The 18,874-nt window shown below is 36.8% G+C and overlaps 1 protein-coding gene and 1 long non-coding RNA gene across 2 annotated transcripts; both read right to left on the bottom strand.

The window, feature by feature from the left end:
• Window positions 1-987: 987 nt before the first annotated feature.
• On the bottom strand, window positions 988-2,858 carry LOC148692335 (uncharacterized). The gene is made up of 3 exons (XR_015954231.1): window positions 2,837-2,858; window positions 2,439-2,489; window positions 988-1,258 (listed from the first exon to the last, which is right to left on the bottom strand). It is a non-coding gene; the product is annotated as an uncharacterized LOC148692335 (long non-coding RNA).
• A 545-nt stretch (window positions 2,859-3,403) lies between these two features.
• Window positions 3,404-16,004, bottom strand: LOC137744037 (histidine--tRNA ligase, chloroplastic/mitochondrial). Its single transcript, XM_068483900.2, has 10 exons — window positions 15,559-16,004; window positions 15,306-15,394; window positions 15,012-15,141; window positions 14,740-14,832; window positions 14,375-14,449; window positions 13,561-13,678; window positions 4,955-5,097; window positions 4,147-4,275; window positions 3,784-3,947; window positions 3,404-3,686 (listed from the first exon to the last, which is right to left on the bottom strand). The coding sequence occupies exons 1-10, from the start codon at window positions 15,949-15,951 to the stop codon at window positions 3,548-3,550; spliced, it is 1,473 nt and encodes a 490-aa protein (XP_068340001.2). The 5' UTR covers window positions 15,952-16,004; the 3' UTR covers window positions 3,404-3,547.
• Window positions 16,005-18,874: the final 2,870 nt, after the last annotated feature.

Raw genomic sequence — 18,874 nt, 5'->3', positions numbered from 1 at the left:
TTTTATTGTTCAAAATTAGAGCATGTTAGAATCATCTTTGGGCGAAAAAAAAACTATAAAATTTAGTTTGTGTGAATTTACTTTATTACTCATGATTCCTCTTTTGGCTAAAAAAGAGGGTTTTATTAATGTAGTTTTAGATAATGAAAAATTTGTTGAAATGATGAACATACAAATTTCAATTGTTGAAATGGTCACTTTTTATATGTCATCAAAGTTTGATCAACATATCATCAGTTTCAAATTTTGACCATTTCAACAATTTTTTTTTTTTTTTTTTAACAAACAATATTCTCTACACTAAAACTAAACCTTATAATGGACTAACAATAATGGATTCAAATTCACTTTAACGATAATTGAATCTAAAACCTCTCACTTAAAATTAAAAAAAAAATATCATTAGATAATAATACTAAATGACAACCAGTTTAATAATTAAGATTCATAAATCCGTCATCTCAACCAACGTCCCCCGACACATTTGAGTGAGTGCGAAAAAACATTTGGCCCATGAGGGAGTTGTAACCCTTCAAAACGTCGGCGGGTGCGTATCAAATCAAGAAAGGGAAACATGAATCTGCTTTTGCGTAGTGGCATCTAGCTGCTAGGAAAATGCCACAAAAGTAGAGAAGTGAGCCACTGGCAAGTGGTAAGTGATGGTGGAAATGAGTGTTGCTTTTGTACCACGACGTAGATTTAAACTTTGTCGGTTCTCTAATCTAACATCTAATTTAATAAATCTATCGTTTGACAAAAAAAAAAAAAAAAAAAAAAGAACCGAGCCACTGCAGTCATGCTCTCACTCAATCAACCATGATCGTTGATTGAGATTTGATAGGCGGCATACATGTGGTCGCAGCGGCAGCGGTGACAGATCTGCCTGGATTGAGACACTACCAGGACAATGAACAAGAAGGCGAAAACGACCAAAACCAGCAGAAGAAAGCAGGGAAAAAATAGAAGCGGTTAAATAGATGCGATGAATTATGGAGCAACTTTCACCTTTCTTCTATTCCTTTCTTTCCAGAATCATGATGCATGGAGGGCAATAAACAGAAAGTACATAAATATCCTCCGTCAATCACAAACTTCCAACGAAGATTGTACAAGAGTTTGGAATCCATTACATGACTGCTCACGAGCACGTTGCTTGCTGGCCGCTGCCTCAAATTTGGCCGCTCATTCTGATATGCACAATTCCAAAACACCCATGTGGGGGCTTGAGATTCGTGCGACTCCGGTTTTCTTTGTTAGGCTGCAAATCAGGATAAGAAAATATGCCCTATCACTGTTTGTATATAATCACTGGACTATCTCTTATCACGTGAGTTGCATGATGAATCGTGCGTCATGTGATGAGAGCGGTAGATGCATGGTCATATACAACTGATGATGCCCAATAATGTCTCAAATACAACTAGTAAAGCACAGATTAATCAAATTTGTGTCTCATAAAGAGAAAATTTTCTACATATTCAATTGGAACATGCAAAATTTAACTGCAGAATTCTTCGTAGAAGAATACGGCAATCTTGGACCATTTCACAAGAAAAAAAACAACCTGAGAATCATGTTATTATCTCAATGACAACTTTAAACAATGAATCCTTCACAGGAAACCAACAATACAGAACATCTGTCAGAAGTTAGCGTTTGTATCTACTTTCGGTGCACACATATCATGTTTTATGCATCTACAAGACTTCAGAAAACAATGTTTTATTTGGCTATACGTGTGTCCAGCTATCTGATTTGGGCTTCGGCACAACAAATTGCTGTTTTTACAAATGGTCAACAGCGATATCCTCACTTACCCTCTGGAACTTTTAATTCTAGTCTTAAATGCTCAATGTTTCCTATTCGACTACCTTAAAATTTACTTATAAAAAACCCAAATGCTAAATAGCAATAGCAGCGTCACTTATATTACTTGGATTGTAAGATTGTAAACATATTCAGCACTCCTTAACAGATGATAATATGCTGCACAAATAATTTACTGTTTCACCTTATATACTGCAACAGCAAGTGCATGAAGCACTCAACCCTTTAAATGGACAATGGGGATGGATAGGGCGAACCACGGTGGAAGATATGGATCATACACTCAGTGCTAGCCTACGCGTTTGGAGATTTGTCTTTGTAAGGAACTTAGCAGTAAGCAAATGGTCTGACCTAATAATTTTGCTGCCTGCAGTAACCTTTTCTAGATCTAAACTTACAAATTCCTCCCACATTCCAGACCAAAAAATAAAATAAAATTCCTCCCACACTTTCCCTATCCCTCAAATCTCTTTACGCAAATGACCAAAAGAGGCCATTCTCTGTGGAATGAGAATTTTGAAATTGCTCTAAATCAGTTAATAAATACCTCCGAGCTAAAAAAAATAAATGTACATAGAAACCGACTTTCAGAAAGGAAAAGATCACAGTACCTTCATGATTCGGCAGAGCATTAGTCTGGAAGAGACTTCAAGTCATCTGCACTGTTCTTCGTCAGAAAGACACTGGGTCACATTCTTCTTCAACTCGGAGCAACCATTACCATTCTCAACACAATCTGCACTCTCAAGGTGGCAGACATTCTTTCACATAAATCAAATTTCTCTAAATTTTCTTGTATTTCAAAAATTTGAATTTAGAGGAAAGCACATTGTGTGACGCAGGTCACTTCATTTCTGGATATCATTCAAAAATGTCACATCATTCCATCAAACCAAAGCAGCATTCATGAAATTCTATCTAGAGGCCACTGAGAAGCTTGTAAAGACCAAGAAGCATAAACTTAAAGACATAGCATCAAAGAAACCAGTCTCGAATAGGTGAAAGGTACCTTAATTTTTCACAAAGGTAAAATGCAAACCAAAAGGCAACAAACGAAAACTATTGCTACACCAATCACAGCATCCTACCAAAACATTACAGCAAAAGAAGGGGCTAATAAGATCTTATATAAATACACAGAAGACAAGATTACCTCATTTCCGTTCAAAACAGTTACAAATGCAATATCTGTTTGTCAAAATATCACATATCTGCACTCATTAACCATCAAAAAGGGTTTCAATCAGCAGACACAGCACTGCTAAAGGATTAACTATTGCTACGAGTCTTGTCTGAGATCTTCTCTCTTCTATTTTCATATAATGAACCATTATTGCCTCCAGTTATTATGCTTGTCATCTTAAAACAGGATACCATGTCTTGGAGCCAACAAATGAAATGTTTATGCAGCACTGTACTATCTACAACCTACTATTCTGAACAGATCATTTGTTCGTACTGAATATAAGAATATGCTAATTGCATTAATTTCTTAGTATTTGTTCAAAGAAACGTGACAAATGTTACAGAACAATTAAATTAATGGATAGAACAATTGAAAAATGATTACACAAGCTTTATCGCAATCAACTAGACAATCAGTTATTTCCATTAACATTCTGACCAAAAAATTGTGTAAGTACATAAGTACAATAATAAACCGAACCTACCTCTAAAGATAAAAAATAAACACTACAACCTCCAAATAATCAAATTCTTATCACTCTAGTTCATCAAGTTTGATCTCACGTTGTTCGCCGGAAGAAAGGACTTTCACACTCACCATACCCCTTTGCCACTCCGAATCTCCCACCAATATCAGCCTGTTAGCATTTATTCTTGATGCACGCTTGAATACCCTGCCATAGAAAAAATCAAACCATTGAATGATAAAATATTATAAATACAGTGATTGGTATGGAAATCTACAAGCACCTATAAGAGGGCAGGAAATACCATTTAAGCGGTTTGTTCTCCAAGACTAAATCAACACTTTGACCTTTTCCCCTGAGTATGGTGGCAACTGTTGCAGCTGCTCCTTGGAGTCCAGGATCAAGAGGACACACAATGTTCTCTACTTGCAGGCTGAGTTCCGGCAGAAGACCCTTCTCCTTAAGCAACTATAATCCACACACAAAAATATCAAACAAAACAAAAATGAGATGAGAAATAAAAAAAATGACGCCAAGAATGAAGAATTTTTTTCATATTGGGAGCATTATCCAATACATACACCATTTTAAAGTAGTTTAAGGAAAAAAAACCTCTTCATAAAGCATAGGATATATATAAGTATATATTACATAAGTTTTGACTTACTTCCACTATAACAGCATCACCAAACCCAAATCCACAAGCAGAAATGTCATCACCACCAAAAGTAGAAAGCAAGTGGTCATATCGCCCACCACCACAAATGGCTCGTAACTTTCCTCCTCTATCAAAACCCTGAAAATAAAATTGATCTGTCAGGGACTGTCTTCATTAATGACGAAGTAGAAACAACTTTATATACATACAAGGGAGATCTAATCATTGTAATTGAGTAATCATGCATAGACATAATCAGTTTGCCATTTGGCTGCTTATTTTTTCTGTCATCATCACAAAAGTTTGTTCTTACGCATAGGCAGAATACGGAAGACTTTCCAGTATGTTCTACATCTGAAATGGGACAAGTTTTCACATGACAGCACATGTCCCACGTCAGTTGGATCATAAGTAAAGACAGTATCGCAAACAACTTTTCACTTACAGCCAACGGAACTCCCAAATATTCTCGTGTAGTATTTAACAAATGCTACAAACTTTATCTCACAGGTCAGTTAAATGCATTTCACTGCTGTAAAATTTATAATTGTATAAACTCGCAGTATGATAACGTCCACAAACTACATCCTCACCGCAGACTGATGCCTAAAATAGATGTGCAGTACAATATATGATCCCCAGGACATTATTCACACACGAAAAGGTAATACTACACTATAAAGGAATATCATCAGTTACCAGGAGCAATAAACAACTAAAGAAAATGGAAAAGATGGTAGAACTCAACTCATTCTACGAGCATGACTAATATCTGCAATGTCAATTGTGGGAGGGAAAACAACATGGAAATCCTAACCTCAAAGACAATACCAGTGTAGTAGGCAAGGCCACGAACAATAGAAGCATCAAACTGAATCCATTCAGAGTAACCAAATTTGTCAGCAAGAGAGAATAGTTGTTTCAGATCAGCAACTGCTTCCCCAGCTTCTCCAAGTATCTCTACGTAAGAAAAACATGGAACGCATATTAATAATTGTCCCATCTACTACCAAAAAGTATTTAACTTTTTTTTTCTTTTTTTGTTTCTGGTCACACAATAAATAGTGTTGGGTTTTTTCCAGCCTATGATAAGGTTGTCCTAAGTCTAAGGAATTATAGTCTTAGAGGATTAAATTGTTTTCCCAATTGGAGTTAGTTTCTCAATTGGAGAAGGATTCATAACTAGATTCCAATTAGGATTAGTAATCCTTATTGAAGAAAACCTTTATTATGTCTATAACTAGATTCCAATTAGGATTAGTAATCCTTATTGAAGAAAACCTTTATTATGTCTATATAAAGGGACTATTGTACTAGTTTTGAGAAGGGAGCAAAACAATAAATTGTATACCACTTAAGGGATTAGAGTGAGAGAATATTGTAAAAAGTGTGTGAGAGAAAATAAAAGAGATAGTGTATTTCTTGTTCTTGTTCTTTCAGGTTTTTCGTCAATTTCTAGTTCTAGAGATTTGGCAAGATTTTTGGTTGTACTCATTATTGATATAGTGAAAGATTGTTGTTGTTGTCCTGTGGACATAGGCACATTGCCGAACCACGTAAATTCTTGGTGTTATTTATCTTGGTTATTTGTTTTCGATTTCCAGAGTTTGTTCTATTTTTCCCATTCTTAAACACGATATTCTCAACAAATAGAACCTTGGAAGCTCCACTCACAAACGATTGCCAAAAATAACTTCCCCAACAGCTTTTTGAAATAGTTATACAGTTCGATTTATTGTGGCCATAGTTCATATTTGTTAGGATTCTGGCTTGTCAAATATGTCCTAATTGGTTTAGGAAAATTAGAGGTATACCGATTCTTGTCCTAGAGGGATTAGGAAAGAATTTCAGTTTTCTTCATTCAATTTAGGTTTGTATTTCTAGAAGTCTATTTGGATTTGGATAAGTGTAATTTCCTAGTCCACGTAGAAATAGGAATTTAATTAGCCTTGGGACATGTAAGCCGACCCTATGCCTATAAATAGGGTGCGGCAAGGCTTAATTTTTAGAGAGAAAACAGCCAGAGACAGCCGAGAGTTTTGAGATTAGTTATAGGGTTTGCAAAAGCTCTGTAATCTCTATTATTAATCAAAGGAGCAGTGATTTCTAGAGAAATCACAACTGGACGTAGGCAAAAGTTATGCCAAACCAGTATAATTCTTGAATGTTTCTAAGTTTTTCTATATTTGAAAGTTTAGTCTATTGCCATTGGTTACATTAAGGAACAAGTTCTAGTGGGCGTGTTTTTCAACAATTGGTATCAAAGCCAAGTATTTTGTTACTTTCATGGATGATTTTTCTAGGAAGGTTTGGGTTTTATTTCATGAAGCAGAAATCCGAGGTTTTTGCAAAGTTCAAGGAATGGAAAACATAAACCGAGAATCAAACTGGAAGAAAGATCAAGTACCTGAGAAGTGACAATGGAGGTGAATATACAGGTAATGAGTTCACCGATTACTGCAAGCAGGAAGGCATCATAAGGCACTTCACAGTAAAGAAGAATCCCCAACAAAATGGAGCTGCTGAGAAGATGAACCGAACTCTCATGGAGAGAGAGGAGCATGTGATTTCATGCAGGATTGCCTGATAGTTTTTGGGTAGAGGCTGTTAATCATGCAAGTTATTTGATTAACAAGTCACCATCTACAGTTCTCGGTTTTAAGAGTGCAGAAAAGGTGTGGTCTGAGAAGCCGGTGGACTATTCCAAGCTCAGGGTGTTCGGCTATAGTGCTCATGCACATATTCCAAGTGATGAAAGATCCAAGCTCAAACCGAAGTCTACACATTGCATATTCTTAGGTTTTGAGAAAGGAGTTAAGGGTTTCAAGCTTTGGGATTTCAACAACAGGAAAAAGGTTGTCAGTCGAGATGTTGTCTTTGATGAGACAACCATGCCTCTGAATAAAGTCTAGAGCAGTAGGGAGAAGACGGACGATGCTGAAATTGAAGCAACAAAGATTCCATTAATCAGTTCAAATGAAGAAGCTCAAGTGGAGCAAATCGAGCAAGAGGCCGAATCTGATGGTTTTGAGGAAGAAGAAGAGCATCTGCATTGTTCACCAGTTAGGAATCAAGTGGACCAAGAAACAGGACATATTGAAGGCACTCCAATCCGCCAAACATCCCAAAGAGTTCAAACTCCAACCAACAAACCACCTGCAATCCAGAGATGCATAGCACTGGACAAACCTAATCGGAACAAGAAGAAACTTGACAGATTTGGGTTTGACCAAGACAAAGTTAATTATGCTATTAAGATTAGTCAAGGAGATCCGACTACTTATCGAGAAGCCATAGCAAGTGATGTGAGATAGTTGGATAAGTGCTATGACAAAAGAAATGGAGTCTCTTTACAAGAACTTTGTTTGGGAGTTGGTTCCTAAGCCCAAAGACAAAAAGCTAGTTGGATGCAAGTGGGTATTTAAGAAAAAGGAAGGACTACATGAACAAGATGTCGTGAGATTCAAAGCGAGGCTCGTGGCCAAGGGGTACTCACAAAAGGAAGGGGTGGATTATGATGAGATCTTTTCACCTGTAGTCAAGCATACTTCTATCAGATTGCTTTTAGCAATGGCAGCTCAGCATGACATGGAAATTGAGTAGATGGATGTGAAGACAGCGTTTCTTCATGGGGATCTAGAGGAGACGATTTTCATGGCTCAACCATAAGGGTTTGTTGAATATGGGAAAGAGAACCTAGTATGTCAGCTAAGGAAGTCCCTGTATGGTCTGAAACAGTCTCCAAGACAATGGTACAAGAGGTTGTTGGGTTTTTTCTAGCCCATGATAAGTTGTCCTAAGTCTATAAGGAATTATAGTCTTAGAGGATTAAATTGTTTTCCCAATTGGAGTTGTTTTCCCAATTGGAGTTAGTTTCTCAATTAAAGAAGGATTCATAACTAGATTCCAATTAGGATTAGTAATCCTTATTGAAGAAGACCTTTATTATGTCTATATAAAGGAGCTATTGTACTAGTTTTGAGACGGGAGCAAAACAATAAATTGTATACCACTCTAGGGATTAGAGTGAGAGAATATTGTAAAGTGTGTGTGAGAGAAAAGAAAAGAGATAGTGTATTTCTTGTTCTTGTTCTTTTAGGTTTTTCGTCAAGTCCTAGTTCTAGAGATTTGGCAAGATTATTGGTTGTACTCATTATTGATATAGTGAAAGATTGTTGTTGCTGTCCCGTGGACGTAAGCACATACTGCCGAACCACGTAAATTCTTGGTGTTATTTATCTTGGTTATTTGTTTTCGATTTCCGGAGTTTGTTCTTGTTTTTCCCATTCTTAAAACGTGATATTCTCAACAAGTGGTATCAGAGCCTGGTTTGGCTGATATCCGTTTAGAATGGAGGGTGCAATTATGATGAAACTCACTCGTTCCAACTGGGTTACGTGGAAATCAAGAATGGAGGACATGCTTTATTGTAAAGATCTCCATGAGCCAATTGAAGGTATTAATAGCAAGCCAGAAAATATGTCTGCTGCCAATTGGACCAAGATGAATCGTAAAACTATTGGTACGATTAGACAATGGGTGGATGAGAGCATCTATCACCATGTGTCTAAAGAAACTGATGCGCAAGCTCTTTGGAAGAAGTTAGAATCCCTCTTCGAGAAGAAGACCGCTGCCAAGAAAGCATTCCTTATCAAAGAGCTTGTCAACATGAAGTACGCGGAAGACGTTAGTGTAACCGAGCACTTGAACAACTTTCAGAACATGATCAATCAGGTAGCCACTATAGGTTTGAATATTGAAGAAGAGCTGCTAGCACTTTTATTGCTAGGATCCTTGCCAGATAGTTGGGAAACTTTCATCGTAACTATAAGCAATTCGGCTTCTAATGGCGTATTGTCTATGGATGCTGTTAAGGATAGCATGTTTAATGAAGAAACAAGGAGAAAAGCTTCAGGTGCAGGCGCTGGAGCTGGACAACTCTTTGTCATAGAGAAAAGAGGCAAAAATTCTGGTGACACAAGATTCAATGGCAACTGCCACTATTGTGGGAAAAAGGGTCACATGAAGAAGCATTGTCGTAAATGGAAAAAGGAACAAAAGGATGGGAACAATACTGCAGGTGTTGTGACTTACGATGAAGAGCTTCTTTAATGCAGATGATTGATGGTTTTCTGGCAAAGAAGTCTATAATTGCCTTTGCCAATGACGATGGGTATTGCGATCAGGGGGAGCCTGGTTAAGAGAAGTCTAATCAAGAGGATCTTGGTTAATGAGTAGTTCGATCAAGGGGAGCTTGATTATGGGTAGTTCGATCAGGGGGAGTCTGGTCATGAAAAGTTCGATCAATGGGAGTTTGGTCAAGAGGAGCAATCCTATTTCGGTATACCTTCCTCATGGTCTGGAGGGGGAGATTGTTGGGTTTTTTCTAGCCCATGATAAGTTGTCCTAAGTCTATAAGGAATTATAGTCTTAGAGGATTAAATTGTTTTCCCAATTGGAGTTGTTTTCCCAATTGGAGTTAGTTTCTCAATTAAAGAAGGATTCATAACTAGATTCCAATTAGGATTAGTAATCCTTATTGAAGAAGACCTTTATTATGTCTATATAAAGGAGCTATTGTACTAGTTTTGAGACGGGAGCAAAACAATAAATTGTATACCACTCTAGGGATTAGAGTGAGAGAATATTGTAAAGTGTGTGTGAGAGAAAAGAAAAGAGATAGTGTATTTCTTGTTCTTGTTCTTTTAGGTTTTTCGTCAAGTCCTAGTTCTAGAGATTTGGCAAGATTATTGGTTGTACTCATTATTGATATAGTGAAAGATTGTTGTTGCTGTCCCGTGGACGTAAGCACATACTGCCGAACCACGTAAATTCTTGGTGTTATTTATCTTGGTTATTTGTTTTCGATTTCCGGAGTTTGTTCTTGTTTTTCCCATTCTTAAAACGTGATATTCTCAACAGAGGTTTGATTCATTCATGCTAAAAATCAATTTTAGAAGATGTTTATATGATTGTTACGTGTACTATCATGTGTTCCAATATGGGATGATCATATTGCTATTGCTATATGTGGATGACATGCTAATTGCTTGTCAAGACAAGTTTAGAATTCAAGACTTGAAAAAGATGTTGAGCGAGGAGTTCGACATGAATGATCTAGGTGCTGCACAAAAGATCCTTGGCATGGAAATTTAGAGAGATATGACCGCTGGAAGGATCTGGATATCACAAGCCAAGTATATTCAGAAGGCTCTTGAGAATTTCAACATGCAAGAAGCAAAGGTAGTTTCAACTCCTTTGGCGGCTCACTTCAAGTTAAGTGGGTAACTTGAAGTGATGTTTGTATGATTGTTACGTGTACTATCATGTGTTCCAAGATGGGATGATCATATTGTTATTGCTATATGTGGATGACATGCTAATTGCTTGTCAAGACAAGTTTAGAATTCAAGACTTGAAAAAGATGCTGAGCGAGGAGTTCGACATGAATGATGTAGGTGCTGCATAGAAGATCCTTGGCATGGAAAATTAGAGAGATAGGACCGCTGGAAGGATCTGGATATCACAAGCCAAGTATATTCAGAAGGCTCTTGAGAATTTCAACATGCAAGAAGCAAAGGTAGTTTCAACTCCTTTGGCGGCTCACTTCAAGTTAAGTGGGTAATAGTGTCCTAAGTCCAAGGAAGAGCAACAAGTAATGAAGAAGTTGCCTTATGCTAATGTCGTGGGCTGCCTCATGCATGCAATGGTATGCACACATCCCGACATAGCTCAAGTAATCAGTGTCGTTTCCAGATCCATGGCAAATCCAGGAAAGCAACATTGGGATGCAGTCAAGCGGATTTGGAGTTATTTGAATGGTTCTTGGCTACAAAGGATTATGTTTGAGAGGCAAAAGGAAAGTGCAAGGGTGTTAGGATATGTGGATGCCAATTATGCAGGGGACTTGGACAAGAGAAGGTCAACTTCTGGTTATGTGTTTACATGCGCAGGAGGACCAATCAGTTGGAGGGCACTACTGCAACCAATTACAGCTTTGTCGACCACAGAGGCAGAGTATATAGAATTGGCCGAAGCTGGAAAGGAAGCGATTTGGCTTAGTGGCTTGGTAAGTCAAATGGGAATCACTCAAGATTGTGTGAAGCTTAAGTGTGATAGTCAAAGTGCCATTCACTTGGCAAAGAATCAATTTTTTTTCTGGAAGATAAAAAGCACATTGAAGCAAGGTATCACGGAATCAAAGATTGGGTGGAGTCTAAGGAAATTTGGATTGAAAAGATTCATATGGATGACAATGCCGCAGATTTCCTTACAAAGATAGTGCCGACCAAGAAGTTCAAGCATTGCTTGAACTTGATCAATCTCGTTGATTGATTAAAGTGGAGCACCTCCTCACTTGAGATGCAATGACGCAAGAAGAAGATTGCCAAGGTAAAGCTCTTGAAGATTTCCAAAGCTGCTTTAATAAGGTTCAAAGATACTCTGGGGTGCAACGATCAAGACTTGGTTTGACTCACCAAGGTGGAGATTATTAGGATTTTGGCTCATCAAATATGTCCTAATTGGTTTAGGATTGTTTTAGGAAAATTAGAGGTATATCGATTCTTGTCCTAGAGGGATTAGGAAATCATTTCAGTTTTCTTCATTCAATTTAGTTTTGGATTTCTATTAGTCTATATGGATTTGATAAATGTAATTTCGTAGTCCACTTAGAAATAGGAATTCAATCAGCCTTGGGACATGTAAGCCGACCCTATGCCTATAAATAGGCGGCAAGGCTTAATTTTTAGAGAGAAAACAGCCAGAGACAGCCGAGAGTTTTGAGATTAGTTCTGTTTGCAAAAGTTCTGTAATCTCTATTATTAATCAAAGGAGCGGTGATTTCTCTACCTAGAGAAATCACAACTGAACGTAGGCAAAAGTTCTGCCGAACGTATAATTCTTGTGTTCCTAAGTTTTTCTATATTTGCTAGTTTAGTCTATTGCCGTTAGTTACATTAAAAAACAAGGTCTAGCGGGCGTGTTTTTCAACAATATTAAATTAAATTTGAACCCACCGCCTCTCACTACCCCTTGCCACTTTCAAGTCTCAACATTCTTTCTCGTCTCTGTATTCTATGGGTAACTGCTAACTCTTGATTTCATCATCACCATTCCCCAATAATTGTTTATTTATCTCTCCGTTCATTTCTTACAGAGGTACACCTTGAATAATTTCCTTTTTGTCATCTATTGGTGTTTATCCACCTGTACTTAAGATTCAAAAGCTTTGCAAAGTCTTTATCATTTTCAATATCTATGGTACTATGCATTATCTTGTCACCTTCACTAATGTTCCTTGTGTTAGGATTTTCGCTCGTCAAGTTTGTTTAGGATTGTATTAGGGAAATTAAAGGTGTACCGATTCTTCTCCTGAAAGGACTAGGAAAGAATCAAAGTTTACTTGTACAATTAGATTAGGAATCCTAGAAGTCTAATTGGAATAGGTAAGAAAGTGTACCTTCCTATTCCATATAGAATAGGAAACTTAATCAGAAATAGGCATGTAAATCACACCTTATACATATATATAGGGTGCGGCAAGGCTAGGGAAAGTGTGAGAAAAGGCCAGAGACAGTCGAGAGGGATAAAGGGTGATTAGTTCTAGGGTTTTGCAAAAGTACTGTAACTTTATTATCAATCAAAGAAGTCGGGTTTCTCTACCCAGGGAAATGACAACTGCACATAGGCAAAAGTTATGCCGAACCAATATAGGTATTCTCTAATTTGCTAACTTTATTCTATTACTGTACACATCAAAGAGAAAAAAATCCAGAGAGAGTAGGTTATAACACCTTGACCATATAGAGTTCTTGTATTAAGACACATTTAAACTGGAGAAAGAAGTTTCGAGCTGCTAAAGCTAGCAATTACCATTTTAACAAACAAACATCTCACTTGCTAGTGAAATAAAATCATTTGTACTAAAGTCCACTGATCCTAAGGAAAGAACTGATTAATCATTTCGGAATGCCTCATGTAACGTTCATCGCTGTGAAAAAAAACCAACCACCATATAGAACAGCATAAATTTGCAGAACTTTATTTTGATTATTTCAAAACAAGTACTACTTACCAAAGGTTCTCACCATAAAGTCTAATAATCTACTCTCAAACTTACAAGTGATGTCATTTTAAAGACGTACTACACAAAAGTAATCTTTAATCAATTGGAAAACTGCCTTTATGGAGCATGAAAGCCTTTGATCTACAGTGGGGTGAGCCGTGTAGGAAACCAAAATATCTAATACCCTCTTACAAGTACATATAAGCAAACAGCTGGATATGATTTGTGCATGACGATCAGGGAAACATACGATACATTTTCACGTCTTGGAGAGGGGGAAAGACGATTAATTTTTACCTTTTATAGCCAAAAACTTATATTTAAATACTTTCTGAATCAGTATTGATAAGACCAACCTTCCAGCTTTGTCAATGACTTTATGGAAAGAACTTGCAATAACTGTTCAATAGCCTCTTCAGATACACCAGCAGATTTCAACTCATTTTTAATATCATCCACTGGAATCTTCTCTATCTGTTTACAATTCAAATCCAGAAAGGATTAGAAACTTTTGACAAAAAAACTATATCTTTTTGTTAGTGTATATAGATACACTAGACATAAGAAAATGGAGAAAATATTGAACAAAACAAATAGGGGTGTGCTATCCACACACCCCTTTTTACTTCTCACACACTCCTTGTTAATTTATGTCCGTTGATCTTCTTCAATTCATCCGATTTGATGGTTGAAAACTAAAAAGGTGTGGGAGAAGCAAAAAAAGGGTGTGCGGATATCACACCCCAAAAAATATCGTATTCATTTTACTATCAGACTAAGAGCACGACTAGAATCTAGATACCATATGCATACAAAGTTCAGGGACTCCAACCATAACAGGCACATGTAGATACATATATATGCAAATACAAAAGAAAATATAAAAGCAGAACATCAAACTACAACTATTGCATGTTAAATGATCTTAAATAAATTAACATGAACTAGCAACCAACATACTTTACAGTAAATTATTACCAAAAATTTGAAGAAAGAACAACTTTACAAAATATAAAAAATTACCTAATTTCTTTTCTCAAGAATATATAATCAAACAAAAATAGAATGTCATAATGGCTTTCACATCAAAATTATTTGAAAAGAATAATATGGTAGAAAACAAGAACATAATTAGCTGCAACCCAAAACTTGCAACCTTTCAAAATTTACCTTGTCTATGATGATGCAAACTTTGCCAAATAAAGCTTCGGGTATGGAATAACGCCTCAATACTTCTTGTAAAACCTGTAAGTAGAAAAGTCAGGCTAGTAGTCATAATTTAAAATAAATAATTATATACACCAAAATGACTTGAAAACTGATTTCAATGGCACAAACAGTAGGAAAGCTTTTCTAAACTAATTTGGGATGTATTGGTTTCTTTTTCGATAGGCAACTTGAAAATCATTTGGCCATACAATGCCTCTGGAGACAGAAATCCCAGAGTCAGACAAACAATATTAGAACGACAAAAATTTGATGAAGACCTGTGAATCTAATAGTCTAAGTTCCTGCAAGAAAAAAACCACCCACACCTTACGGCTAGAAACCTTGAATCCAACATCTGATGCTGTAATTCCTACTCGCTTGAAGAAAGTGACAATTGAAGAAATAAGTTCTGCTTCAGCCTAGCACATGAAGAGAAACAAAACAAGTAAAACCTGAGCTTGCCAGGGAATTGTATATAACATAATTAAACAAATACAACAATGTGACGTACATTATGAGATTTCAATCAATGCAAGAGTGTGAGGCATCACAAAATATTCATTATCATATAACCAATCCAGCAGAATCAGCTCCATACCGTAACCTCAGGTACACCAATAACATCCATATTCCACTGGTAATGCTCCCGACGCCGCCCCCTTGTCATCCTCTCATACCGCCAACACTGCCCAATGGCAAACCATTTCAACGGAAGGGATAGAGATTTTCTGGACAGAAAAAAAAACACGAGGATCAAAATTTCCAGCTTCCACACCTGGATATAAAAAAAAATCGAAGAGTAAATAATAAATATATAGATACACATTATACACTTATACAACCAAGTCTAAATAGCAAAGTAACATGCTCAGCAGAATCCGAATCTCAGTACCCTTTCTGTATCACCAGCCTTGCCAAAGAAGGAGTGAGCTCCGGCCTCAGCGCAACGCGACGATTTCCCCGATCTTCGAAGCAATACAGCTGCACAAATGTAGGTATATGAATATATGCATACATAAATACATACATACATACATACATATATATATATATACACACAGATATACATATATGTGTATGTATGTCAGTATTCAATTCAAATTCAAGCAATGCAAGTAAAACAAATGCTAAAAAAGTCAGCATACCTGTTCTCGAATCTCCTCCCCTGCCTTTCTGATAAACAGAGCCTCCGTCTCGAGAACCGGATAGTCGACCTCTTCGAAGCCGAACAGCCGCGAGACCTCTCGGAAATTGTAGAAGAGCCAGTTGCGGAGGCGCATATCTTCGGGCGGGAAGTCCCTGGTGCCCTTGGGAGGGTTAACATCGATCTTCTGGAGGTCGTCGGTGGCCGGGGCCGGAGATGGAGCCCCGGCGCGACCACCGCCGCTGGCATTGGGGATGAGAGCAGAAGTGGTGGGGGAGAGAAAAGAGAGGGGTTTGGGTTTTGAAGAAATGGGGAGTTTGGGGAGGGGGAGTCGAAGAGCGCGAGTGAAGGGCTTGTGGAAGATAAGGAGGGAAGACGAGACAGCAGAGAGCATGGCGATGGTGGTGAGGGCTCGATTGTCTGTTTGGTTACCGGGGTTTTTGGTTATTTTTATGAAACCGCAGAGAGTTGAAAGGTAAAGAGGACGTGGGCTAGACGTTAGACCAAAGTATGGATTTGGCGGGGGCCCAAATTCAATGGTGAAGGCCCAAAAGGTATTAGTAGCATACTAGACAAGCCATTATTTTTCAGAAAAGACTTCGATCGTTAAGGATCAAGGACGAACTCCTCTTTAAGATACTTTGTGTTCAATTCAAGAAAATTCATGTTGAGATTGGAATAATTTGATGAAAGTATTGCAGGTTTATAAACCAACCATGAACATCACCTGTTAATCTTTGGAAGAAACATTTTAGGACAATGTCTAAATTTATGGTTAAGTCTAATATTTCAAAAGGAAAATGTCACTTATTAGGACTATCTCAATGAACGATATACATCCAAATAGTGAGTTCATGGACAATGGATCGATGGAAGAAGTAATCTAAAGATGTTAGAATATAGAGACCTTCTTCACATAACTATAATGTCCAAAAGGATTGTCAGAGGGACGTTGACAATACGAATAGACCAATACGTACTATGTCTGCGTCAATTGGAAGGATGGAAACTCTCAAGCCATTTGTGTAGGGACAGGAAGACAAGTATGTAGGTGCTTGTTAAGGAAATGAATCCACTCAACACAATCAAACAAGAGTACTTGCATAGAGGTCTACTTACATGTCAAGCAAGTAACTCTGCTGGTTGGGATAATGTAAGTCGTCCTTTGACTTGAGACATCATAGTTGTCCAGTGGTTAGGTACTTGATCTTTGATGGTGTCAAAGGCATTTCATTTGAGTGTGTCCCAGTATTCTTGGGATTAAGCTTCCTGATCATGTAGACATGTGAATATTCAACAAGGAATCTATAATCCTCAGTATGAGAGAATGAATACTCTAAGATATGATTGGAAAATATTCGGCCGAAATAGCAAGCATAATGATGGAAGATATTTCTATATGACTCAATTGAATCATATAATATAGTATAATAACATAGGGTTTAACATAAAGTATTCATACCCTAATAATGTGATTGAGAGTATTGATTTAGAAAATGATCAAGTTACATTGTAATTCCAACTGAATAAGTTCTCCAACCAAATTCTACATTAGCTTGGGTAACCATGATATATGGTTTGATGTTGATCATGGCTTGTGGGTCCTTCTAGATGATTAAATAAGTAGTCATAAAAAAAATAAAAAAAACGAGAATTAAAAATTTTAATTCACTAAGTGATTGTATAAGTATCAATCAATTGGATTAATATCAATCACTTCACTGCCTCTCTAATTAGAACCTAAAACGATTGTACACAGATAAACTCGTGCGGTAAGATAACTAAAGGATGATGAAATTAATTAAGTAGATTAATTAAGTTTTATGATTAATTAAAAAGTCTAAATAGATCATAGAAGCAATGAAAGATTATTTTAGGCTTAAAGAAAAGTCCAAGTTCTCTTAAGCCCATTTGGCCCAAACCCATTGGGCTTATATTCAAGCATGAGATGGCTTGAAATGAGAAAAACCCAAGCCAAGCCAAACAGTTAGCGAGGCCAGTCATAAGGTGAAGAAAGAAAAAAAGGAAGGGGGGGGGGGGGAAGAGAGAGAGAGAGTCAATTAGTTCACTTACTTCTCTTACCTTTATAAGGGGGGTTTAGTGAAAAAGTTTCATTAGGGTTTTTGTGAGTCTTTCTTGCCTCAAAGAGAAAACAAACTCTCTCTTTCCTCTCACACAAAACCGGCCACCTTAGAGAGAAATAGCTAATCATCTCTTCTCTCTTTGGTCATCCATTCATCCATCTCATAACACTTGTGGGTGTAGATCTTTAGAGGTCTCCAACACTTGGAGACTCAAGGAGAACCAAAGTACTAAATCCTCAAGGTGGAGAAAGCAAGGAGGTAGGCAAGGCTCAAGGAGTCTTGAAGGTGGTCCATCCTTGGTCTAGAATCGAGACTAAGATGTATAACACTAATCCTTCACTTAGTTCTTCAATAAGTTTCTTAGATGCATCTTATATGAACCTATGCTTCTTGAAGGGGATTTACATGACTATAGCTAAGATAATGTGTGATAACATGCTTCCGTTGCTAATGTATATAAATTTAGAATTCTATATGCATACTAATCACTAGATATACTATAGAAATCTCAATATTTCGCTTCATCACCTACATCAGATTACTACTCATATAGCTAGTTGGTATTGTTGGAGTTAGTTCTATGTACAACTTTTGCTAAGTTGAACTGTTGAGTCAGCACTTAATTGTTACTCATTATATCTATGTATAAATACCCACTTGATTTACAATTCTAATTCATTCACTAAAAGATTCAGTTTTTCTATTTTCATCACCGTTTATGTTATAAAGGAAAATTTTTTCTAAATACATATAATCTCGCTTTACACTCAACTTAAACTTTAAATATGAATCGTCTTTTTTACGCTATTGTATAATTACCACCAAGTATTAATTGAAATCAACAATAAAATTAAAATTTATCAGTCAAAACACACTCAATAATCAAACTCTTACCGTCAAACACTTATTTGGCTCAAACCCTCAAACACTTATTAAGTTCTTTTTTATGGATGGATAATGATTTTGACGTTTTAAATCCTCCAACTAAGGTATGAATCGAGTTATTCAAGTTTTATTTATTTATTTTTTGTTTCAAAGTTCGAGTGACGATCAAGTGGGCTGCTTAATCTTCTCGTTACATATCCTTGAATTTCTTTTACCTCATGTTGCTCATAAAAGCATCAAAAGTGGGCAAAAAGGGTGTTATCAAGCTTTTCCAACTTGGTAATGACAGAAACTCTAAATGATAAATTAATTCTCACTATATCTTATTAATTTTGATTTCTATTAAAT

This window comes from Pyrus communis, chromosome 12 (genome assembly GCF_041283825.1).
Source record: "Pyrus communis isolate YQ-2024b chromosome 12, ASM4128382v1, whole genome shotgun sequence".
Classification (NCBI taxonomy): Eukaryota; Viridiplantae; Streptophyta; class Magnoliopsida; order Rosales; family Rosaceae; genus Pyrus; species Pyrus communis.
The sequence above is the reverse complement of the archived record's forward strand: the minus strand, read 5'-3'. Positions and strand labels throughout refer to the sequence as shown.

Excerpts from the sequence above, each read along its gene's own strand:
- LOC137744037 (XM_068483900.2), bottom strand. The coding sequence starts at position 15,951 with ATGCTCTCTGCTGTCTCGTCTTCCCTCCTTATCTTCCACAAGCCCTTC. Across the intron at positions 14,833-15,011 it reads TTGGTGTACCTGAGGTTACG|GCTGAAGCAGAACTTATTTC; the intron begins GTATGGAGCTGA and ends TTCATGTGCTAG. Across the intron at positions 14,450-14,739 it reads TCAAGGTTTCTAGCCGTAAG|GTTTTACAAGAAGTATTGAG; the intron begins GTGTGGGTGGTT and ends TTCTACTTACAG.